General features: G+C 41.1%; 1 protein-coding gene across 3 annotated transcripts in view; it reads right to left on the bottom strand.

The window, feature by feature from the left end:
- Positions 1 to 5,684: 5,684 nt before the first annotated feature.
- LOC311525560 (uricase-like) overlaps positions 5,685 to 23,581 on the bottom strand; it is a 45,434-nt gene continuing 27,537 nt past the window's right edge. For 2 of the 3 annotated variants that reach the window (XM_084637804.1, XM_084637805.1), the window contains exons 2-8: positions 21,814 to 22,032; positions 20,461 to 20,577; positions 20,257 to 20,335; positions 13,313 to 13,499; positions 12,535 to 12,658; positions 9,548 to 9,631; positions 5,685 to 7,516 (exon numbers count right to left, since the gene is read on the bottom strand). In XM_084637804.1, the coding sequence (XP_084493930.1) occupies positions 7,436 to 7,516; positions 9,548 to 9,631; positions 12,535 to 12,658; positions 13,313 to 13,499; positions 20,257 to 20,335; positions 20,461 to 20,577; positions 21,814 to 22,032 (891 nt within the window). In that variant the 3' untranslated portion in view covers positions 5,685 to 7,435. Of the gene's footprint in view, positions 7,517 to 9,547; positions 9,632 to 12,534; positions 12,659 to 13,312; positions 13,500 to 20,256; positions 20,336 to 20,460; positions 20,578 to 21,813; positions 22,033 to 23,424; positions 23,497 to 23,581 lie in introns of those variants that run through there. The other variant, XM_084637806.1, reaches the window with a different exon arrangement.

Genomic DNA, 23,581 nt, shown 5'->3' with positions numbered 1-23,581 from the left:
TCAGAAACAATTTACAATCAAACAGTTATTTGTAGGAATTACCTGGTGAATAATTTGGGACAAAGACAAAATTTTCAGTTGTTTGTGAGTCATTCGCAAACAGATAAAGAGGCAAAATGTAATTTAAAGTGATTTGCTTTGAATTCTACACCCAGTCCTATTTATTACCTAAAAGCCACTCCGATACTACATAAAAATTATTTAATAGCAATTAACAGAAAACAAAGAAACTTCATGAAAAGAAAAAAGTTAGTAAAATATTTAGAATATTTGGATAGAAATTAATCATACTTCCAGTGTCGGATAAACTCTTTTTTTCCTCAGTACTAGCAGGTATGTTTTATTACTGTAGTACAAGCCATGTCTAATTACCACTAACAAAAAGGCACTAGCATCTGCCTCCCGCACAGCACAGTTGCTCTACAAGCAATGCAGATATTTTTTCAAGAAATTGAGATGTGTTAGCCCTTGCCTAGATCTGCTGTTTACCAGCTCATGATTACAAAGACAGGCTTTGGACCAACAGGTAAAGAAACCCCAAGGATTCAGAGTGGTCTGGCTCCTCCCTTTTATGAGGATGTGATCTGCTTCACGCTGCTTTGTCTCCGCTTTTCCAATTTAGCCCAGGTTCTATTCTTTAGGTGTGGTCCAGTCTAGGTTGGCTCATATCCTACAGGTCTGGTGTGGGCCAGTTTCTTTCCTCAGGAGCAGGTCTGGTCTGTAGGTATCCCATGGTGAGACTGGGATTTTGTGGTTTTATTGGAAATTGGAAATCACAGAGCAGCTCAGTTCATCTTAGAATTTTATTTCTTGCATTTAGACAAAAATATGAGGGCAGGATATTGCTTTGATTTTACTTTTATTTGGCTTCATGTGGAAAATGACTGTACTCAGATCCTTGGATACAGTGATATTCAAATGTTCAAAGATAAAAAGGAGTTTGGAAGTGAACAGGTTTTTTTTTTCTTAAAGATCTAACTTGCTGCAATAAACTTGCCCAATGATATTAAAAAGGTAAAATGTTATATTTTATTTTAGAAAGGCCATTTTTTCCTGGCCTTATACTTAGCTATGTAGAGTATAGAATTCTGCATTGTGGTATGGCCAATTTACAGAAAGCAATTGTACTTATTTGAAAATGGATTTCATCTCTTTAATCTTTGTTGGCCCAGTTAACAAAATCTGTCTGTGCACACACTTCTTTATACAAAGTTGGTTGTACTTGGAGTTTGAACAATGGCTGATGAGGTCTGTAGTGAGACCTTCCTGACCAGCTACTAGGACTGGCCAGATGCTGGGGGCTACACGAATGGAAACCAAAATGGTAGGAACCATTGTGTGCATGTGTGAGACCCCCAGTTAGGTTTTAATTATAGGTTCTGGGCTCCAATCTGCAAGACTCCATAGGTCACTAGTGAACTACATGGGTGGATAGTCCAAAGATGCAAGGTCCAACCCCCAGGCAAGGAAATTATTTTGGAGGGCATTTTGGTGGAAGACTTGACATTCCACACGTTTTTGTAATTGACAGAGAGGAGCACTGCTAGGCAACCTATTTTTCATGGTAATGGTTTACATTTACCTTATGTAAGCAGTGTCAGGATGAGCTCCACCCTGACATCTGGTGGTGAGGTGTGGCAAGTTGTGGAAAAGAACTTCAGGGGCCGATCTCATTTGCATAGGCACACCCACCACGCCTAGAATGAGACCATAGCTGCCCAAATGGTCACTTTGGCTGCTGTGGGATCCCCAGTGTCTCTGTTATTGGGGCAGGAAGAATAAATTGCTATTACCCTGATTATGGGAACTGTGCTTGGAACTGTACGTGGCCTTTTGTTATGATGGAGGGATTCACCATCAACTAAGTAGCACTCGCTAGGCAAGGGTCATGGGTTCCAAAACTGTGTGAATGGAGAGAGGCTGGGGACAAGTATTAATACTTGGTGGCATGGGCCCCTTGGTGAGGGCCTTACATGCTGATTGCACTTCCTCCTCTCTCCACTGTGGAATATCAGAGCTAATTTTGATTTCATTAGAAGTCTAGTTATAGGCTGCTGAGCTCACTTTGGGCTGACAGTGCACCAGCACTGGGGCTCCCCTACTATAAGCTGAATTCACCTAAGAGCTGAAATCACTGAGTGTTGTGTTAAGTAGTGGGGGAGCCTGAAGATATATTGTGGAGCAATTTGCGGGACGGCTGGTGAAGCAGTTCGACGTGGAGCAGTGTGTGGATGGCAGGAGCTGCTTGTGGGCCGTGGAGCTGAGTGAAGGAGTTCATGGGGCGGCTGGCGGAGCGGAGCGCAGCTGAGTGAAGGAGTTCGTGGGGCGGCTGGCGGAGCGGAGCGCAGCTGAGCGAAGGAGTTCGTGGGGCGGCTGGCGGAGCGGAGCGCCGCTATGGAGCTATGGGGCGGTCAGCTTCAGATCACGTAAGGTGCCTCTTACCCCTGTCCCATTTCCACCCAGATTGGGAGGTAAAGCTCCGCCGATAAACTTTCGAACTCTGGGGCTGCCCTGACCAAGGACAGAGACTTTTGGGGCATTGGACTTTTGGGACTTTGGGTGATTTGGGGTTGCTGGACTCAAGAACCAAAGGGAAAAGGGCATGCCCCAATTTGCCTGGGGTGGGGTTGTTTTTGCTCATGGGTTGTGTTATGAATCCTGTTGGTGGTGTTTCCCCAACATAATGCCACATTGTTTCTCTCTGTTATTAAAAGACTTTTGCTACACTCAGACTATGTGCTTGCGAGAGGGGAAGTATTGCCTCTTGGAGGCGCCCAGCGGGGGTGGTATATATTGGTCCCAGGTCACTGGGTGGGGGCTCGAGCCGGTTTGCATTGTGTTATTGGAATGGAACCCCTAGATATTGAACCCGGCCCTTGTTGCTGCCAACTCTGACGGGCAGAAGGGTTACACTTACATTTCACCTTTCATCTAACAGGTTCTCAAAGCGCTTTATAAATGATGGGCCTGCTCCTGTGCACTTTCCCAGTTAAAACTGTGTAGGAGTCTATGTAGTTAGAATATAATGATCCATATTGGAATTTGGTCAGGAGATCAGAGATAATACCTCTTCTCTCATGAATTTTTGTTCGACGTTTGGCACTTTTCTATTCATGAGTCTGTTGCCTGCCTAACACAAAGATCCAGATTTGTAAAAGTATACAGGTGTTGCTCTGCTCAGTGTCACAAAGCCTAAGTGTTTTAGACTGCTAAATCCCAGTTTGCTTTTCAGTGAGACTTGGGATCCCATGTGCCTCAGTCACTTTTAAAAATGAAACTTAGTCTTCCAAGTCACTTAGGCCCAGATTTTTCTCTGCTTCTCAGGGCAAGGCCTCTGAATGGATTTTTAAAGGTATTTAGTAGGGCTGTCAAGCAATTAAAAAAAATTAATTGTGATTCATCGCACTGTTAATAATAGAATACCATTTATTTAAATATCTTTGGATGTTTTCTACACTTTCAAATATATTGATTTCAATTACAACACAGAATACAAAGTGTACATGCTCACTTTATATTTATTTTTCATTACCAATATTTGCACTGTGAAAAACAAAACAAAAAATAGTATTTTCTCAATTCACCTAATCCAAGTACTGTTGTGCAATTTTTTTATCATGAAAGTTGAACTTACAAATGTAAAATTATGTACAAAACCCCCTGCATTCAAAAATAAAACAATGTAGAACTTTAGAGCCTAAAAGTCCAATCAGTCCTACTTGTTGTTCAGCCAGTCGCTCAAACAAGTTTGTTTACATTAGCAGAAGATAATGCTGCCTGCTTCTTCTTTACAGTGTCACCTGAAAGTGAGAACAGGCATTCTCATGGCACTGCTGTAGCCAGCGTCACAAGATATTTACATGCCAGACACACTAAAGATTCATATATCACTTCATGCTTCAACCACCATTCCAGACGACATGTCCATGCTGATGACGGGTTCTGCTTGATAACAATCCAAAGCAGTGTGGACCGACGCATGTTCATTTTCATCATCTGAGTCAGATGCCACCAGCAGAAGGCTAATTTTCTTTTTTGGTGGTTTGGGTTCCGTAGTTTCCGCATTAGTGTTGCTCTTTTAAGACTTCTGAAAGCATGCTCCAGACCTCATCCCTCTCAGATTTTGAAACGCACTTCAGATTCTTAAATCTTGGGTCAAGTGCTATAGCTATCTTTAGAAATTTCACATTGGTATCTTCTTTGAATTTTGTCAAATTTGCAGTGAAAGTGTTCTTAAAACGAACAACATGTGCTGGGTCATCATCTGAGACTGCTATTACATGAAATATATGGCAGAATGCGGGTTAAAACAGAGCAGGAGACATACAATTCTCCCCCAAGGAGTGCAGTCACAAATTTAATTAACACATTATTTTTTTAACGAGCATCATCAGCATGGAAGCATGTCCTCTGGAACGATGGCCAAAGCATGAAGAGGCATATGAATCTTTAGCGCATCTGGCATTTAAATATCTTGCGACACCAGCTACAACAGTGCCATGCAAATGCCTGTTCTTACTTTCAAGTGGCATTGTAATTAAGAAGTGGGCAACATTATCTCCCATAGATGTAAACAAACTTGTTTTTCTTAGCGATTGGCTGAACAAGAAGTAGGACTGAGTGGACTTGTAGGCTCTAAAGTTTTATGTTTTGTTTTTGAGTGCAGTTATGTAACCAAAAAAACCTACATTTGTAAGTTGCACTTTCATGATAGAGATTGCACTACAGTACTTGTATGAGGTGAACTGAAAAATAGTATTTATTTTATCATTTTACACGCATATATTTGTAATCAAAACTAATAATATATAGTGAGCACTGTATACTTTGTATTCTGTGTTGTAACTGAAATCGATATATTTGAAAATGTTTTAAACCATCCAAAACTATTTAATAAATTTCAATTGGTATTCTTCTGTTTAACTGTGTGATGAATCGCGATTAATTTTTTTAAGTTACTTGTGTGAGTTAACTGCGATTAATCAACAGCCCTGGTATTTAGGTGCTTAAGTGCCATTGAAATCAGTGAGAGTTAGGCACCCCAATAACTGTAAAAATCTGGCTCTTAGGCCTTGCAGCTATGAGCAGCACACTACTTAAATACCTTTACAAATCTGAGCTAGAGGTGCACAGCTACAGAGTTCTAGAGACACTGCATGGCATGAGTACTGATGTGTGTTCAGAATCAATGGGAAGTCTGAATAGGGATTTTGTTGTTTTCTTATCATAGAATCACAGAAGGTCAGGGTTGGAAGGGACCTCAACAGGTCATCTAGTCTAACCTCCGAAGCAGGGCCAATCCCCAATTTTTGCCCCAGATCCCTAAAGGGCCCCCTCAAGGGTCAAACTCAAACTCACAACCCTGGGTTTAGCAGGCCAATGCTCAAACCACTGAGCTATCCCTCTCCCCTATCCCTCCCCTCTTCCTGCATTATTTCTTCCATTAAGTTAGTCTAACAGCAATGAGCAGGCTGTCCACAGAAAATAAATTACCTGTTTAACCTAGGAAGAGGTGGTAATGAAATGTTCAGGAGGATCCCTCAGCTTTTTTTCTCAAATAGGAGAGGTGGATCATCTTTTTTGGTCTAAAATTAATATTAGTAATATCTAGTGTGTATTCATTTGAATGAGATCCATATGGCCTCATCTCTCATTGAATAAATGGCCAATAATCAACTTTTTTTAAACTTTGCATTTTATTTTCCCATTAAAAGTTACATAGATACACTAAAAGCCCATGCAGTCATTAAATTATAAGGCAGAAGAATAGTAAAGATCTGAAACTCTCAAGTGTAATACAATAAACTTCACAGAAAGAAGAAAGGAATGTCCCAACACAGAGTTAAAAGTACTACAGACCAAACTAGTCAGGTCAACTAGTGAGCAGTTCAGGCAAATAACAGCACATCTAGAACAAATTCATCCCTTGGTGTAATTAGTCCTATTGTCATGATGAGCAATGTCTGTCCTCCAGTTTCATGTGGCATTTAAGGCAAGCAGGTGAATTCCTTTGTGCAAGAAAGAGAGAGAGATGCTCCTATGTTGCAAGCAACCTCAGTTTACCAAGCACCCAATTCAGGATGTGTTCCCCAATTTTTATTGCTACCCAAAGCACATGATCAGATCCAGAAGGGAAAAATAAGTCTAAATGTATTGAGTGAGAAGTATAATGCGCAACGTCTTTTGGGGTAAGATTTTCAAGCATGCCTAAGTGATTTAGGCAGAAGTCCCACTGAATTTAATCTCCTATGTCATTAAATTGCTTCTAAATCCTGTCCTCGGAAACTAAAAGCAGCACTTACAAGATGACTGGAGTTGAGCAAGATTTATGTTGTGCATGTGTTAGCTGCAAGTTGTGAACATGTAGGAATGAGATTAGCTGATTTTGCTATTTAATATCTCTGCTCAAAACTATGTCCTGGAGTAACTAAATGTTTTTAACAAGTTGTAAATAAAGTAGACTTTGTCTATCTATTTTTTCCACAAAAAAGCAATAGCTCACTTCTTGGGTTGACTCCTGCTCCTGCGTGTTCAAAAGTAACAACAAATGAAATTAAAGAAGATTTCAAGAACCCCACAGAGATAGCCCAATACCTTTAAACATTTAAATGATTAACACAAAAGCAATTATACAGCTGCATAATCCCCACAGATGTTTATTTGATTAGCAATAATGTGGCAGCTGTGTAATCAGAATACTTGCATAGAAATTAGGTAGCATCTGTACTATTAATATTGTAAAGAAGATATAATATATAGGTAGGTAGAATTTTGTTTTATTTCTTCATTTGCTTCATGAAGAAAGCTGGGTCCAATTTAATTTGCATTGGAAATACAAGTAATAATTCTGCCTTATTAAATTTACAATATTGAACCAGACCCTCAGCTGTGTAAATTAGTGTAATCCACTGAAGTCATGCCAGTTTACACCACCTAAAGATTTGCTCTCATGATTATAAATTAATTTTGTTAATGGAAAGAATGCATTAATGCACAAACATTAATAAATAATAATAATGTATAGAACCTATTTAGGATTTTAAATGAGCAAAGCATATTACAGACTTTAACTGATTAACTGAAACTTTCATCATACACTTGAAAATAGTTCTCTTCTAATGAACTGATTTTAATATTTCTTGCTGGGATTTTCAAAGGAGTCCAAGAGAATTATGTACACAAATCCTACCGCGATTCAATAGGATTTGGAAATCTGAATTCCTTAGGCTCCTTTCAAAATCCCAATCTCTGCAATTTGTGGAGGCAAAAATCAGGCAATATACAAAAAGGTCAATGAATGGAATGGATACATTCTGAAAAGAAAGCGACATGGTAAATTAATCTTATATGTGTGTGGCTGGAGCTCAAATGTTTAGTTTGTCCCCTGTTGAAACATCCATCCAACTCACTGACATTGCTTCTCATCTCTTGTATTTTAGGCTTGCTCTTCTAAGCACTTCTTCCTACGGACTACGCACGTACAAGAACCATAGGGAGTCTCCACTGGGACCAGAACCTGAACATAAATGACATACACATAAATAATTCTTCTCCAGCTGGAGTATCCATTAGCTTCAGAGGTATCATAGAACTAAAATCAATATTCATTAGAACCTGAGGGCACTCAACCCATCATAAGATCAAGCCCACAGGGACTATTCCTGATATTACTGAAGTCAATGGGAGATTTGTTATGGACTTAAATGGGAGCAGGAGCAGACCTATACTGGCTATTCAAAGGATGCCAGGATAAGAGTAGTGGGGGAAGGGGACTCAGACCTGAAGAGAACAGAGAACAAGGGAAGACTAATCCATTCCTCTATCAAAAGTGGCAATCATAAAATCAAATAGCCTGATTATCTTCTCACTTATACCCAGTTTGCATCAGTGTAACTTCATTAGGTCGGCTCCTCAGCTGGACCGGGGCAGTCCAAGAGTCACTGAGAGAAAGGTGTATAAATGTTTTACACCACCTTCCATCCTTGCCCCCCACAAAATTGTGAGTTGTACCCAGTTTTAACTTGTTCCCAGCTGCAACAAAATATCAGAGGGGTGTTCTGGCAGCTGGGTAGTTCTGGAATAAATTCATAGATACCAAGACAAGAAGGGGCCATTGTGCTAATCTAGTCTGACCTCCTGTATAACACAGGCCGTAGCATTTCTCCAAAATAATTCCTAGAGCATATCTTTTCAAAAAACATCCAATTTGATTTAACAATTGTCAGCAATGGAGAATCCACCATGACCCTTGGTAAATTGTTCCTATGGTTAATTACCCTCACTGTTATAAATGTACACCTTATTTCCAGTCTGAATTTGTCTAGCTTCAACTTCTAGCCACTGAGTTGTGTTATACCTTTCTCTGCTAGACTGAAGAGCACATTATTAAAAATTTGTTTCCTACGTAAATACTTGTAGACTGTAATTAAGTCACCACTTAACTTTGTCTTTGTTAAGCGAAACAGACTGAGCTCTTTGAGTCCATGTGTATGTCCACACTACCGCTTATGTCGGCATAACTTATGTTGCTCAGGGATGTGAATAAACCATGCCAACATAAGCGCTCATCCCGCCGACATCATTTCTGCTGTTCATGGAGGTGGTTTTATTATGCTGATGAGAGAGCTCTCTCCCTTTGGCATAGAGCATCTTCACCAGAGGCACGGCAGCGGCGCAATTCCACTGCTGCAGTGCTGTATGTGTAGACATGGCCTCTCCCAGGATTGCATTAGCTCTTTTGGCCACAGTCTCACACAGGGAGCTCATGTTCAGCTGATTATCCACCAGGACCACCAAATCTTTTTCACAGACATTGCTTCCCAGGATAGAATCCCCCATCCTATAAATATGGCCTACATTATTTGTTCCTAGATGTATACATTTATGTTTAGTCATATTAAAATGCATATGGTTTGCTTGCGCCCAGTTTACCAAGCGATCCAGATCGCTCTGAATTAGTGTTCTGTCCTCTTCATTATTTGCAGTTCCCCCAATTTATGAATTATTTGCAAACTATCAGTGGGGATTTTATGTTTTCTTCCAAGTCATTGATAAAAATGTTGAATAGTGTAGGGCCAAGAACCGATCCCTGTGGGACTCCACCAGAAACAGACAGACTCAGTCAAGATTCCTTGTTTATAACTGCATTTTGAGACTTATCAGTTAGTACTGCAGTGCTCTGGCCACACCCCCTTTCCTTCACCAGTCAATCCACTGGCCCTACATCACCAGAGGGAGTGCATAGGAAGCCAGTTAAACTAGTTTTATGACCCCTTTGCAAGACCAGAGCAGTACAAATGAGCCACACTGGGGTCAAGAATTGGCTTGCTGACCTCAATGACTTTACTTTCAATTTACAGCAGTATAAGTGAGAAGAGATTGAACTTTATCGACAGAGAAACTTCCCTTTCCCCCACCCTTAGCCTCATAATGTGATGATTGATTCCTTAATTCTATTGTACAGAAGTTATCTGGGTACTGTGCCTGTTGCGGTGGATTGGGTTTTTTAGATGATTCTGTATATTTAATGTTTTAAACATCTCCTCACCTCCTTTTCATTGGTCAATCCCAGTTTCTTCAAGTCTGTGAAGAAATAGTGAATGTTGTTCAAGATGACTTCAGTCTCCTCTATCTGAAACCATAAAATTGGTGTCCACAATTTGTCACACTACTTTCAAACATGACAATCTAATACATTTTCCATTAGCTGTAAATGTAAGCAGGGGAATGGTCCCGCTATTGTGGGGAACCTTTCTGACTTTTGCACTACCCTGGTGAAATGGGCTAGTGGAAGGATTTGAGTCCTCGCTTCCACTTTCTTTACCCAGAGGCCTCCCTGCCCTCGAGGACTCCCCTTCCACTCTCCTGTCTGGCAGAGTCATTGTAACCCCAACAAAACTGGGCCCAGGATTTCTGGGGGGCTTGACCCCCAACCTTGCTGTGGTCACCTAGGACAGGGGCTAGAGTGTCCCCACTCCAGGGTACTCTCTCTGCACTGGACACTTCCCTGACCCACTGATCACTGCATACAATTTAAAGCAAATACATTTAATCAGCAATTAGTTTAAAAAGGAATAAGGAAAAATGGGAAAGGTTAAAGGAAAACACATCACATCACATGTTTCTTGACTTTAGCAAAGCTTTTGACACGGTCTCCCATAGTATTCTTGTCAGCAAGTTAAGGAAGTATGGGCTGGATGAATGCACTATAAGGTGGGTAGAAAGCTGGCTAGATTGTCGGGCTCAACGGGTAGTGATCAATGGCTCCATGTCTAGTTGGCAGCCGGTATCAAGTGGAGTGCCCCAAGGGTCGGTCCTGGGGCCGGTTTTATTCAATATCTTCATAAATGATCTGGAGGATGGTGTGGATTGCACTCTCAGCAAATTTGCGGATGATACTAAACTGGGAGGAGTGGTAGATACGCTGGAGGGCAGGGATAGGATACAGAAGGACCTAGACCAATTGGAAGATTGGGCCAAAAGGAATCTGATGAGGTTCAATAAGGATAAGTGCAGGGTCCTGCACTTAGGACGGAAGAACCCAATGCACAGCTACAGACTAGGGACCGAATGGCTAGGCAGCAGTTCTGCAGAAAAGGACCTAGGGGTGACAGTGGACGAGAAGCTGGATATGAGTCAGCAGTGTGCCCTTGTTGCCAAGAAGGCCAATGGCATTTTGGGATGTATAAGTAGGGGCATAGCGAGCAGATCGAGGGACGTGATCGTTCCCCTCTATTCGACATTGGTGAGGCCTCATCTGGAGTACTGTGTCCAGTTTTGGGCCCCACACTTCAAGAAGGATGTGGATAAATTGGAGAGAGTCCAGCGAAGGGCAACAAAAATGATTAGGGGACTGGAACACATGAGTTATGAGGAGAGGCTGAGGGAGCTGGGATTGTTTAGCCTGCAGAAGAGAAGAATGAGGGGGGATTTGATAGCTGCTTTCAACTACCTGAAAGGGGGTTCCAAAGAGGATGGCTCTAGACTGTTCTCAATGGTAGCAGATGACAGAACGAGGAGTAATGGTCTCAAGTTGCAGTGGGGGAGGTTTAGATTGGATATTAGGAAAAACTTTTTCACTAAGAGGGTGGTGAAACACTGGAATGCGTTACCTAGGGAGGTGGTAGAATCTCCTTCCTTAGAGGTTTTTAAGGTCAGGCTTGACAAAGCCCTGGCTGGGATGATTTAACTGGGAATTGGTCCTGCTTTGAGCAGGGGGTTGGACTAGATGACCTTCTGGGGTCCCTTCCAACCCTGATATTCTATGATTCTATGATTCTATGATCACCACGCTCTGTGGCAGGGAACATCACAAACAGTGTCTCTGGAATATCAGGGCAGTTCACAGTCTGTTTCTTGTAGCTCCCAGGCCTCCTCAGGCCCTGGCTGTGCTGCAGGGATGCTGTGGGTTGGACACTCGGTCTGGCGGCGGCCACACGCTCTCAGGCTCTAGGTGGCAGGACCCTTCTTCCGAGTTTTGCCCCTTTCTCGTTAGGGTTACGATCCCCCTCCAAGTCTGGCCTACAGGGCCTCTTGGCTGGGGGCATCTCCCTGCGCTAGGCCCACTGCCCAGGGTCCCCTTCACTCTCCCCAGCTGCTCACCGCACCCGGGTCCGGACTGCTCCAGCCCCACGTCCACCACACTGTCTCAGCACTACTGCTGCTCTGCCTCCAGCTCCCTGGGCTGCTTCTTTGGCCCCTTGGCCTCTGGTTGCTACAGCTCTCCTCCCACGGCAGGTCGCTCTCTTTGGGCTGTGTCTCTGGCTCTGTGGCCGCGGCTCTGCTCCCAGCAGAGGATCTGCTCTTTCTAGGCTGTCTCTCTGGCTCTGTGGCTGCAGCTCTGCTCCCAGCACAGGGACTGCTCTCTCTGGGCTGCTTTTCTGGCCCCCCTGGATCTGGCACAGCTTTGCTCCCCAACTCAGCTTGGGCCCCCGCTTTCTCCCTAGCTCAGCCCCACTCTGTCTGACCCAGGCAATTCCAGCTTGCATGAAGGACTGGGCCCTCCCTGGCCTCCTGACTCCCTGATTAGCCTGCCTCCCCTGTCAATCAGGCTGACCTGGAGCATTGGCCTCTTTCCTTTTGATACTGGGAGCTAGTCAACCAAAACACCCTCACTGAATATTAGTAAGGGGACAACAGTCCCCTTACATAAAGAAAAACAGCTGAATGATCACAAAAGGAAGGGGAGCGCAGAGGATAAAATAGACCGATTTTAGAAATACTTGAACATTATTCTGTAGCATTTTTTCTTTTTCTTTCTGAGCCTACTCCTGTGAAGTGCCCTTCTGAGCCTACTCGAGTGCTCTTTACTGCCATTATCTTAACAGGACGTGCTCTGCACCTCACCAGGTTGGTATTTTGTGTGCATGCTCAGTTTTCAAAAATGGCTAGCTGCGTCTTCTGGCAGTTTCATGTTTTACTTAGTTTATCTAGACCAGTTCACGTATAACTCACATGGGCTCAGTCTGAACTTCTTGGTGGACCCCATGACTGTATTTATTTTATGAGCTAAATATTAAATGGTGAAAAAGATACCTGAGGAACTCTTGCCAGGATGAGCTTCTGAATATTGTTGACAGTCTTCTGGTAAGAGGGTGAGTATTCCCCACACTCAGGTGGCCCAGAAAATGCCTCAAGGACACACTCATGAACAATGCCCCTTAAAAATATTGTATGAAAATAAAGATCTAAAATTACCAATGAAGCATTTCATTAATTGTCATTTTGCTTGCCTTTTTTCTCTCTAATATTTTGTTTGGTTATGATTGTAGTTTTCTGCATCTTCCTAACACCAGATATGACACAGGGTTTATACTACCACTCCCCTGCTCCTTCCCCCAATTTCTCCCCAGCCTCCCTACCCCCAGTCTTACAGTTCTGCAAATAAGCATTTTATTTAAGGTATTTAACAAATTTGATGCAACTTCATATTTTGCAGAGGTGCTCTGTATTCAAATAAGAACTACCCAGATCATCAACTGGTGTAAATTGACACAACTCCACAGTGGATCTAAGCCAGTTTACACCTACTGACAATCTACCACTCAGAGCCTTATTTTCAGAAACACTTGAACACTCACAACTTCAGCTGAAGTCAATGGGAGCTGTGGGTGCTCAGCAGCTGTGAAAATCAGGCCTAGAGAATTTAAATAAGGCAGTTTTAATGGTAACAAAAAGCAAACTGTGGTTGTTTTTTGGGCACGGTCTGTGCAGTGCTTACTGCCTGTGGAAGGTTTTTTGTTTGTTTGTTTGTTTTTAGAGGGAGTTTAGGATAATATATTTGCTAGCAGATGTAATTCAATTCAATACGTACCATATCCAGTCAAAGTCAATATCTTGGCACTCGCCATAGCACCACTTGCAGAATAATTCTGCACTTAAAACCCTATCTGTCGTCTCAGGCAGTGTGGTGTATTTGTCCCTGAAGAAGCCTTCAAAGCCAGACTGTGTTGTTTTCTTAAGTTTCAGATCTTTAATTCCAGAAGAAATAAGCGGACAACCTGTGATCCAAAAATATAAGAAGGAAAGGGTGAGCTCCAATTCATGCAGGGAGATGGGAACTCTTTGGCGGGGGTGAGGTCAGTTCCATAGCCATGCAGCATTCACCCAAAGCTGCATTTGTTTGTATTTGTGTGATACTTAGGTATTGTTAAAAATTATTTTCTGCACACACTTAGGTAACTTCTAAACATTAGAAGTTAGCATTTGATCCTGAAAGGTGCTAAGCCCTTACTCTAAAGAGAGGCACACTCCTGATACAAGCCCCATTAAAGTCAATAAGAGGATCATAACTATCACAGTATCAGCCAAATTTCTTGACTTTTTAATTTGAGAAGATTTTTTGAATGAGAGGAAACTTAAGGAGCTTGGCTTGTTTAGCCTAACAAAACAAAGGATGAAGGGAGATATGATTGCTCTCTACAAATACATCAGAAGGATAAACACCAGGGAAGTTTATTGTAAACACCATGAGTTATTTAAGTTAAGGACCAATGGTGGTGCAATGGATATAAATTGGATAAGAACAAGTTTAGGTTTGAAATTTGATGAAGGTTTTTAACCTTCAGTGCTTTCCAAGGGCTGTGGTGAGGGCAAAAAACCTAACTTGTTTTAAGACTGCACTTCGCAAGTAAAGGGAGTGGAAGGTATGATGGCATTGCTTGCAACAGCATATGGCCCATCTGCAACAGCTATTAGCAAATATCTCCAGAGGCCAGATATGGGACACTAGAGGGGAGGGCTCTGAATTACTACAGAGATTTCTTACCCGGGCCTCCACATGCTCAGGGTCTAACTGATGATTTCAGTACTTGAGTAACTCAGCCAGAGTTTATGGACCTGCTACAGGAGTGGGTGGGTGAAGTTCTATGGGCCTGCAATCTGCAGGAGGTCAGACTAGATAATCATGATCATGATTCTGGCCTTAAAGTCTGAGTCTGTGACCACCTTGGGATGTTTCAGATGTCTAATCCTTTTGATTGTTTTGTTTCACTATAGGACGAAGATTTTTCTGAGCAAGAGAAGCTAGTTTTGTTTGATCTCAGGTAACAATTAAACCTCTTTCAGGTTTGAATGGTTGATCTGTCAAAAGGCTTTCCATTAAGATGCTTAAGAATGATTACTATTGACAGTTGAGAGGTATTTCATTTTTTTAAGCCCTGGAGAAGCACATGCCCCATATACATAGCAATCTGATATATGTAAAGCATGCGACACCAACCTTGCAACTACACCAAGATGTCTCCAAAACTGAGACGCTACAGGTCCAAAAGGGAGTCTGTTCTTCTAAACCAGATAAGGATAAATTTCTTTCTGCTGGTAGGGATTGGATGGCTCAGGGCAATGGCAATGGGGTATAGTCTTTGAAAGGTGCTTACACTCTGAAAAATGATTGTGTAAAAATGGCATCGTGAGTAGAGGATGGTTGGAAGTTTTCCATCAAAACTGTTTTTTAAGATAATTGAGTTTTCAACAAAACAAAATTTGTCATGAAAACTGCTCCACGTAAAATACTGAGATTTTGTTGCACCATTTTTGCAGAAAAACAAAAATATGTTTTTGTGTCAGGAGTTTTGGGGGGAGGTGGGGTTGTTTGTTTGTTCTACCAAAATTTGACATTTTTATATAAAAATAATTTCTCACCAATTCTAATCATGAGATCTATTTTATTCTATCTCAATGATTTTCACATTTTCTATCATCTTAAGCACATTACAATAATTTCTGAGCTCTTATGCAATGTTTATCAATACCCTATTTTATGCTATTACTATTACTCTCTCCAGTGGGGTCGGTGCCACTAGAGGGGACAGAAAACCACACTCAGGTGGTGTGTCGGTTACATACTTCCCCTAGCTGAGGAAGCGCGTTCCAAGCTTCAGAGACTTCCCAGTTGAAACCCTGGGCAAGCCCCCCTTTGTAATACTAACAGACCCTGGTCATTGGCAGGTGGGATCGAACTGGTGGCCTCTGGAGCTTAGTGCATGAGCCTCTACTGGATGAGCTAAAAGCCATGTGGCTGTTTGCTAAGGCTGTAGAGCAAATTTGTTAATCTCTCTCTCTGTCTCTGCCTCTACATGGGACAGAACACCACACCCAGGAGGTGTGTGGGTTACAGAATCACTGCCCAGGAGGCTGTGGCCACCAGAAAACCCCCTGGTAGCCGTATGGCCAATTTCTTTCCAGGTCTAACAAAACTGTGAAACACAGAGGAGATTGGATGTTTCATAGGATTGGTAATGGGCTACAGAGCCTTTTATCTCTAGGTTACAAGTTTGAATCCAGCCTCAGTCATCAGCAATTAAAGGTTGCTACTATCTGGTGGTGGTTGTTCAGTAGCTAAGGAGTCTCTTGTTAGTATTTGTATCAGAGTAGTGCCTAGAAACTGTAGTCCCGTTGTGCTTTACACTATAGCAATCTCAATCCAGTTCCCAGCATTACATCCCCATGTCACCCAAAATACCAACACATTTGGCTCTAACTGGCACTCTTGTTGGCAGTCACAGCAATTAACTGGAACTTATACATTCAGATTAGTAGTCAGACACATAATATCCTAATTTACATATGCAAATACAGCCTTAAATCCTGCATTTCTTGAGCATTCCAAAATTCTGACTGAAGTCAATGGACGTTTTGGTTATGCAAGAAATGCAGTATTTGCATGCACACATTTGAATGTTTACACATGAAAAATTTCTTGGACAGAGGTATGGGTGCAATTTTAGAGGTTCGGCTGAGGTCCTTCTGACAATTGGGCCTGATTTGTAATTGCATCTTTTTAAAAATAAAGCCAGGGCATATCCATGGGCTTTGTAGTGTTAATGCAAACTAGGTGGTTGGACTTAAATTCTCTGTCTTTGGATGGATATTGACTGTTAGAGTAATACTAATAGTCAGATTGTAGGCTATACTAGAATATATTGGTTTAAGCAGCTTATTTTCAGAAGACAGTTAAATCCTGTGAGTTTATAAAGTATTAGTGCTTTGTAAACAATTGTTATTGTTATGTGTTTAGAATAACTCTATAAATATAACTCTGGATCCCACATTACTTTTTCACCCGTGATTCTGTGAACAAAGACACAGGATCAGATCCATAGTAAAAACTTTGTATGTGCTGCTTTCTATGTTTTACCAGTACGAGGAACCTTTGATTGTGTCCTAAGCCCTTTAACTCCTGCTACTATCCCTTAGCCTGTCTGTTTTGAATCAATATAAGAACACAAGAATGGCCATAGTGGGTCAGACCAAAGGTCCATCCAGCCCAGTATCCTGTAAACCGACAGTGACCAATGCCAGGTGCCCCAGAGGGGGTTAACCTAACTGGTAATGATCAAGTGATCTCTCTCCTGCCATCCATCTCCACCCTCTGACAAACAGAGGCTAGGGACACCATTCCTTACCCATCCTGGCTAATAGTCATTAATGGACTTAACCTCCATGAATTTATCCAGTTCTCTTTTAAACTCTGTTATAGTCCTAGCCTTCACAACCTCCTCAGGCAAAGAGTTCCACAGGTTGACTGTGCGCTGTGTGAAGAAGAACTTCCTTTTAGTTTTAAACCTGCTACCCATTAATTGCATTTTGTGGCCCCTAGTTCTTATATTATGGGAGCAAGTAAATAACTTTTCCTTATTCACTTTCTCCACACCACTCATGATTTTATATACCCCTATCATATCCCCCCTTAGTCTCCTCTTTTCCAAGCTGAAAAGTCCTAGCCTCTTTAATCTTTCCTCATATGGGACCTGTTCCAACCCCCTAATCATTTTAGTTGCCCTTTTCTGAACCTTTTCTATTGTCAGTATATCTTTTTTGAGATGAGGGGACCACAACTGTACGCAGTATTCAAGATGTGGGCATACCATGGATTTATATAAGGGCAATAAGATATTCTCGGTCTTATTCTCTATCCCTTTTTAATGATTCTTAACATCCCATTTGCTTTTTTGACTGCCGCTGCACACTGTGTGGACATCTTCAGAGGACTATCCACGATGACTCCAAGATCTTTCACCTGATAAGTTGTAGCTAAATTAGCCCCCATCATATTGTATGTATAGTTGGGGTTATTTTTTCCAATGTGCATTACTTTACATTTATCCACATTAAATTTCATTTGCCATTTTGTTGCCCAATCACTTAGTTTTGTGAGATCTTTTTGAAGTTCTTCACAGTCTGCTTCAGTCTTAACTGTCTTGAGCAGTTTAGTATCATCTGCAAACTTTACCACCTCACTGGTTTATCCCTTTCTCCAGATCATTTATGAATAAGTTGAATAGGATTGGTCCTAGGACTGACCCTTGTGGAACACCACTAGTTACCCCTCTCCATTCTGAAAGATTTACCATTTATTCCTACCCTTTGTTCCCTGTCTTTTAACCAGTTCTCAATCCATGAAAGGATCTTCCCTCTTATCCCATGACAACTTAATTTACGTCAGAGTCTTTCGTGAGGGACCTTGTCAAAGGCTTTCTGGAAATCTAAGTACACTATGTCCACTGGATCCCCCTTGTCCACATGTTTGACCCCCGAACTCTAATAGATTAGTAAGACATGATCTCCCTTTACAGAAACCATGTTGACTTTTGCACAACAATTTATGTTCTTCTATGTGTCTGACAATTTTATTTTTTACTATTGTTTCAACTAATTTGCCCAGTACTGACGTTAGACTTACCAGTCTGTAATTGCCAGGATCAGCTCTAGAACCCTTCTTAAATATTGGTGTTACATTAGCTGTCTTGCAGCCACTGGGTACAGTTGTTGATTTAAAGAACAGGTTAAAAGCCATAGTTAATAGTTCCGCAATTTCACATTTGAGTTCTTTCAGAACTCTTGGGTGAATGTCATCTGGTCCCGGTGACTTACTACTGTTAAATTTCTCAATTAATTCCAAAACCTCCTCTAGTGACACTTCAGTCTGTGACAATTCCTCAGATTTGTTACCTATAAAAGACGGCTCAAGTTTGGGAATCTCCCCAACATCCTCAGCCGTGAAGACTGAAGCAAAGAATTCATTTAGTTTTGCTGCAATGACTATCATCTTTAAAAAGAAAAGGAGGACTTGTGGCACCTTGGAGACTAACCAATTTATTTGAGCCTAAGCTTTCGTGAGCTACAGCTCACTTCATCGGATGCATACTGTAGCTGTAGCTCACGAAAGCTTATGCTCAAATAAATTGGTTAGTCTCCAAGGTGCCACAAGTCCTCCTTTTCTTTTTGCGAATACAGACTAACACGGCTGTTACTCTGAAACCTATCATCTTTAAGTGCTCCTTTTGTATCTCGATCATCCAGGGGCCCCACTGGTTGTTTAGCAAGTTTCCTGCTTCTGATGTACTTAAAAACCATTTTGTTATTACCTTTTGAGTTTTTGGCTAGCTGTTCTTCAAACTCCTTTTTGGCTTTTCTTATTACATTTTTATATTTAATTTGGCAGTGTTTATGCTTCTTTCTATTTACCTCACTAGGATTTGACTTCCACTTTTTAAAAGTTGCCTTTTTATCTCTTACTGCTTCTTTTACATGATTCTTAAGCCACGGTGGCTCTTTCTTAGTTCTTTTACTGTGTTTTTTAATTTGGGGTATACATTTAAGTTGAGCCTCTATTATGGTGTCTTTGAAAAGTGTCCATGCAGCTTGCAGGGATTTCACTCTAGTCACTGTATCTTTTAATTTCTGTATAACTAACCTCCTCATTTCTGCATAGTTCCCCTTTCTGAATTAAATGCTACAGTGCTGGGCTGTTAAGGTGTTCTTCCCACCACAGGAATGTTAAATGTTATTATATTATGGTCACTATTTCCAAGAGGTCCTGTTATAGTTACCTCTTGGACCAGATCCTGCGCTCCACCCAGCACTTGATGAAGAGTTGACTCTCCCTTTGTGGGTTCCTACCAGCTGCTCCAAGAAGCAGTCCTTTAAAGTATTGAGAAATTTTGTCTCTGCATTTTGTCCTGAGGTGACACGTACCCAGTCAATATGGGGATAATTGAAATCACCCACTATTATTGAGTTCTTTATTTTGATAGCCTCTCTAATCTCCCTTAGCATTTTATCATCACTATCACTGTCCTGGTCAGGTGGTTGATAACAGATTCCTACTGTTATATTCTTATTAGAACATGGAATTACTATCCATAGAGATTCTGTGGAGCATGTGGATTCATTTAAGATTTTTATTTCATTTGATTCTACATTTTCTTTTACGTATAGTGCCACTTCCCCCACCGCACGACCTGTTCTGTCCTTCCGATATATTTTGTACTCTGGAATGATTGTGTCCCATTGATTGTCCTCACTCCACCAGGTTTTTGTGATGCCTATTATATCAATATCCTCCTTTAACATGAGGCACTCTAGTTCACCCATCTTATTATTTAGACTTCTAGCATTTGTATACAAGCACTTTAAAAACCTGTCACTGTTTATTTCTCTGCCCTTTTCTGATGTGTCAGATTCTTTATGTGAATGTTTCTCATCTGATCTGGCCCATACTTTATCCTTTTCCATCCTCTCCTCCTGACTAAAACCTAGAGAATCTCTGTGAATAGACTCTCCTCTAAGAGAAGTCTCTGTCCGGTCCACATGTGCCTCTGCAGCAATCTGCTTTCCCCTATCTCTCAGTTTAAAAACTGCTCTGCAACCTTTTTAATGTTAGGTGCCAGCAGTCTGGATCCACTCTGGTGGAAATTAAGGGAAATTAAGGAAGAAGTAATGATGCTGCTGGAAAATTATAAATTATTTACTCACCATTCTGACACTGTTCGACTTCACAAAAGCGAATTCCTTCAGGAACAAAGATAAAGGAATGGACATGGGGAACTCCATCCTACAGATTAAAAACACACATGGAAGTAAAACTGCAATGTACTATAGTATAACTTTTAAAAAATGAACAGAGAGAAACAATTATCCAGAATATATGTGCTGCATTACACTAGCATTTTTATATACCTGTTCTAGACGCCGCCATGGTACCTCTTGAATGTAGGCCTTGACATACACCACATGACAGTATGTTGAAATGAAGTGATTGCAGATATCCAGGGCAAATTGTTCTATAGTTTCAATCTAAGAAAACAAATAACATCTTAGAGGGCACCAGTTACGTAATGTATATTGGCATACAGGTCCAGATCACTGTAAATGTTGTGATAAAAATGGGTTTTGTGGCCAATATGGATGCCATTCAATTCTGGGTTTATAAAGACAATGTCTGTCTAACGCCTGAGCACAATGCATTCTAAATTGCAATAGGAGCTAAAAAGTCATGTTTTGTCAGAGATCCCTTAGTCCTTACGTAAAGTAGGACTCACACCAAGGAAAGGACAGAGCAAGCTAGAATCACTGGATTGAAGTCTAGTCACTACTAGAACCTGACCCTTAGAAGATAAAATGTCAAAACACTCTGGGTGAGTGCTCTGATTCAATAATAAGAACTGAACAAGGATAAAAGCTAAAGATGGGGTTTAATTAATTAGACTGAGAATTTGGTACACAGTGTGACATAATTAGGCTATTTAGAATTAGGACATTAAAAGACTAGCTGATGAAACTAAACTGAGGATAGTGATACTTACCTTCTTTGAAAAGCACTTTGAGATCGACAGATGGAAAGCACTGTATAAGAGCTAGGTATTATTTTTGTTGTTATTATTTATTATTTTATTAAAGAGTGCACCAGCTGTCCAAGGTACCCGAAGACAGGGGTGAAAACAGTGCTGGCTTTATCAGATAAAAGTCTGTCCGAAAACTAAAGAGGGGTCCAAATTCCAATATTCATATTCAGAATTGGATTCATACTTTTCCGAAGTTCAGGGGTATCAGACACAGGGGATCTGGCCTGATCAAATACAAAAAACATTCATGATAAGAGAGGTCAGCCAAGCCTAAAAATGTCTTCAATATATAAAATATAGATTATTCACATTTGTGCACCAAATACCAGATGAGAGAGTCTATTTTCTGTATGAAGAATTAGTACTGGAAAAAGAAAAGACCCGGTTCAAAATCTTGAAGGGAACCTTAGTGCCAAACTGGAAAGCAGACAGAAGAAGAAAAACAAATGAAAGAGAGTAGGCATTTTGATCTCACCCAAACTCTCTTCACCTTTTGCCTAGAAAAGAGCTTCTGGAACTGGATGAGTTTTGGAAGGGGACAGGACAGGACAATGAAAGAGGAAGGAGGATGGTTTGATATATGATGACAACAGAAAAGTAAGTACAATGGCTACTTCCAAGTAAATTCCAAGACAACATCACAAACACCAATCAGTACAATACTAAGTAGAAGAGTTTAAAAGAATACCCCGTTGCATTTTGCCAAAGCAATGACGGTGTTCTTCATGGTGTCAGTAGGGATAACAGCAGAATTGTCTCCCTGCGAGTATTCATTGACAGAATCCAGTCTAAGATGTACACAAGCTTCCACTTCTTTAATGCAGTGTTTCTTGCCATCTCTTCTAATGCGAAGAAGCTTGATCATGTTCTTTCCATACTCAGAATTTAAGATTTCCAGATCTTCATTCTGCAATAAGAACACATGCATTTTCTACTCAGGGGAGATCCCAGTTACAATGGAACCAGAGTCTGGCTTAGCTGGATCAAAGACCTGTTTCCTTATCAATAAATGGTGATATTTTTATTTCTGTGGTTACCTATGATAATTAAAATAAGTAATGGTGATGGTGTGAAATCTTGGCAGGAAGAAAGGAAACATTTTAAGAAGATACTATTATTAGTGTATTTAACATTTATATTGCAGTAGTGCCTAAAGACCTCATCTATTGTGGGCTTTGTTGCATTGGGCACTGTACAAACACCCCAGGTAATCTGTCTATAGTGTGGAACAAATGTTCTATTTGACACAGGGAGATATAACATACCACTACGGATATTAGGCCTGATGTACCACTATGTTACTCCTCATATATATATTGGCTGTGACTCCACTGAAATCAGTGCTAGGCTGAAATCAATGGAGTTACACCACCATAAAATGGGAATTACAACATTGCAGAATGAGGCCCATTATTAATTATTATTTTATTTTAATTTATTTTATTACTACTACTACTACTATTGTGGTAGGGCCCAGGGACCCCAATCATAGAACGGGACCACACTGTACTAGGCACTGTGCAAACACATTTAAAAAAAGACAGCCCCTGCCCCAAAGAGCTTACAATCTAAGTATAAGAGAAGAGACAACCAATTAATACAACAAATGGGGGAGAATAAGGAAATAATCAGACTGTGATGGAATATACGAACCGCACCCTGTCCTGGAAGGGGTTAAAGGATGGTACTGAGCCCTGCCCCTCCAGCCTTGCATGCTCCAACTGGAGACAGGGTTGAAAAGGGAGAAAACCCAGCTGTCAGGGTTCCTTCCCCACTCTGAACTATAGGGTACAGATGTGGGGACACACATGAAAGACCCCCTAAGCTTATTCTTACCAACTTACGTTAAAAACTTCCCCAAGGTACAAACTTTGCCTTGTCCTTGAACAGTATACTGCCACCACCAAGCGTTTTAAACAAAGAACAGGGAAAGAGACCACTTGGAGACGTCTTCCCCAAAATATCCCCCTGAAACCTCCACCCCCTTTCCTGGAGAAGGCTTGATAATAATCCTCACCAATTTGTACAGGTGAACACAGACCCAAACCCTTGGATCTTAAGAACAATGAAAAATCAATCAGGTTCTTAAAAGAAGAATTTTAATTAAGGAAAAGGTAAAAGAATCACCTCTGTAAAATCAGGATGGAAAATACTTTACAGGGTATTCAGATTCAAAACACAGAGGATCCCCCTCTGGGCAAAACCTTAAAGTTATAGAAAACAGGAATAAACCTCCCTCTTAACATAGGGAAAATTCACATAAAACAAAAGATAAACTAAACTACCTTGCCTGGCTTACCTATACTGGTTGCAATATTGGAGACTTGGATGAGGATGGGTTGGAGAAGATGGATTTCTGTCTGGCCTCTCTCGGTCCCAAGAGAGAACAAACACTTAAACAAAGAGCACAAACAAAAGCCTTTCCACCCCACCCCTCCAAGATTTGAAAGTATCTT

The sequence above is a fragment of the Lepidochelys olivacea genome (genome assembly GCF_965140295.1).
Source record: "Lepidochelys olivacea isolate rLepOli2 genome assembly, chromosome: 8".
NCBI classification, from domain to species: Eukaryota; Metazoa; Chordata; order Testudines; family Cheloniidae; genus Lepidochelys; species Lepidochelys olivacea.
Note: the sequence above shows the minus strand (reverse complement) of the source record. Positions and strands in the feature narration are given on the sequence as shown.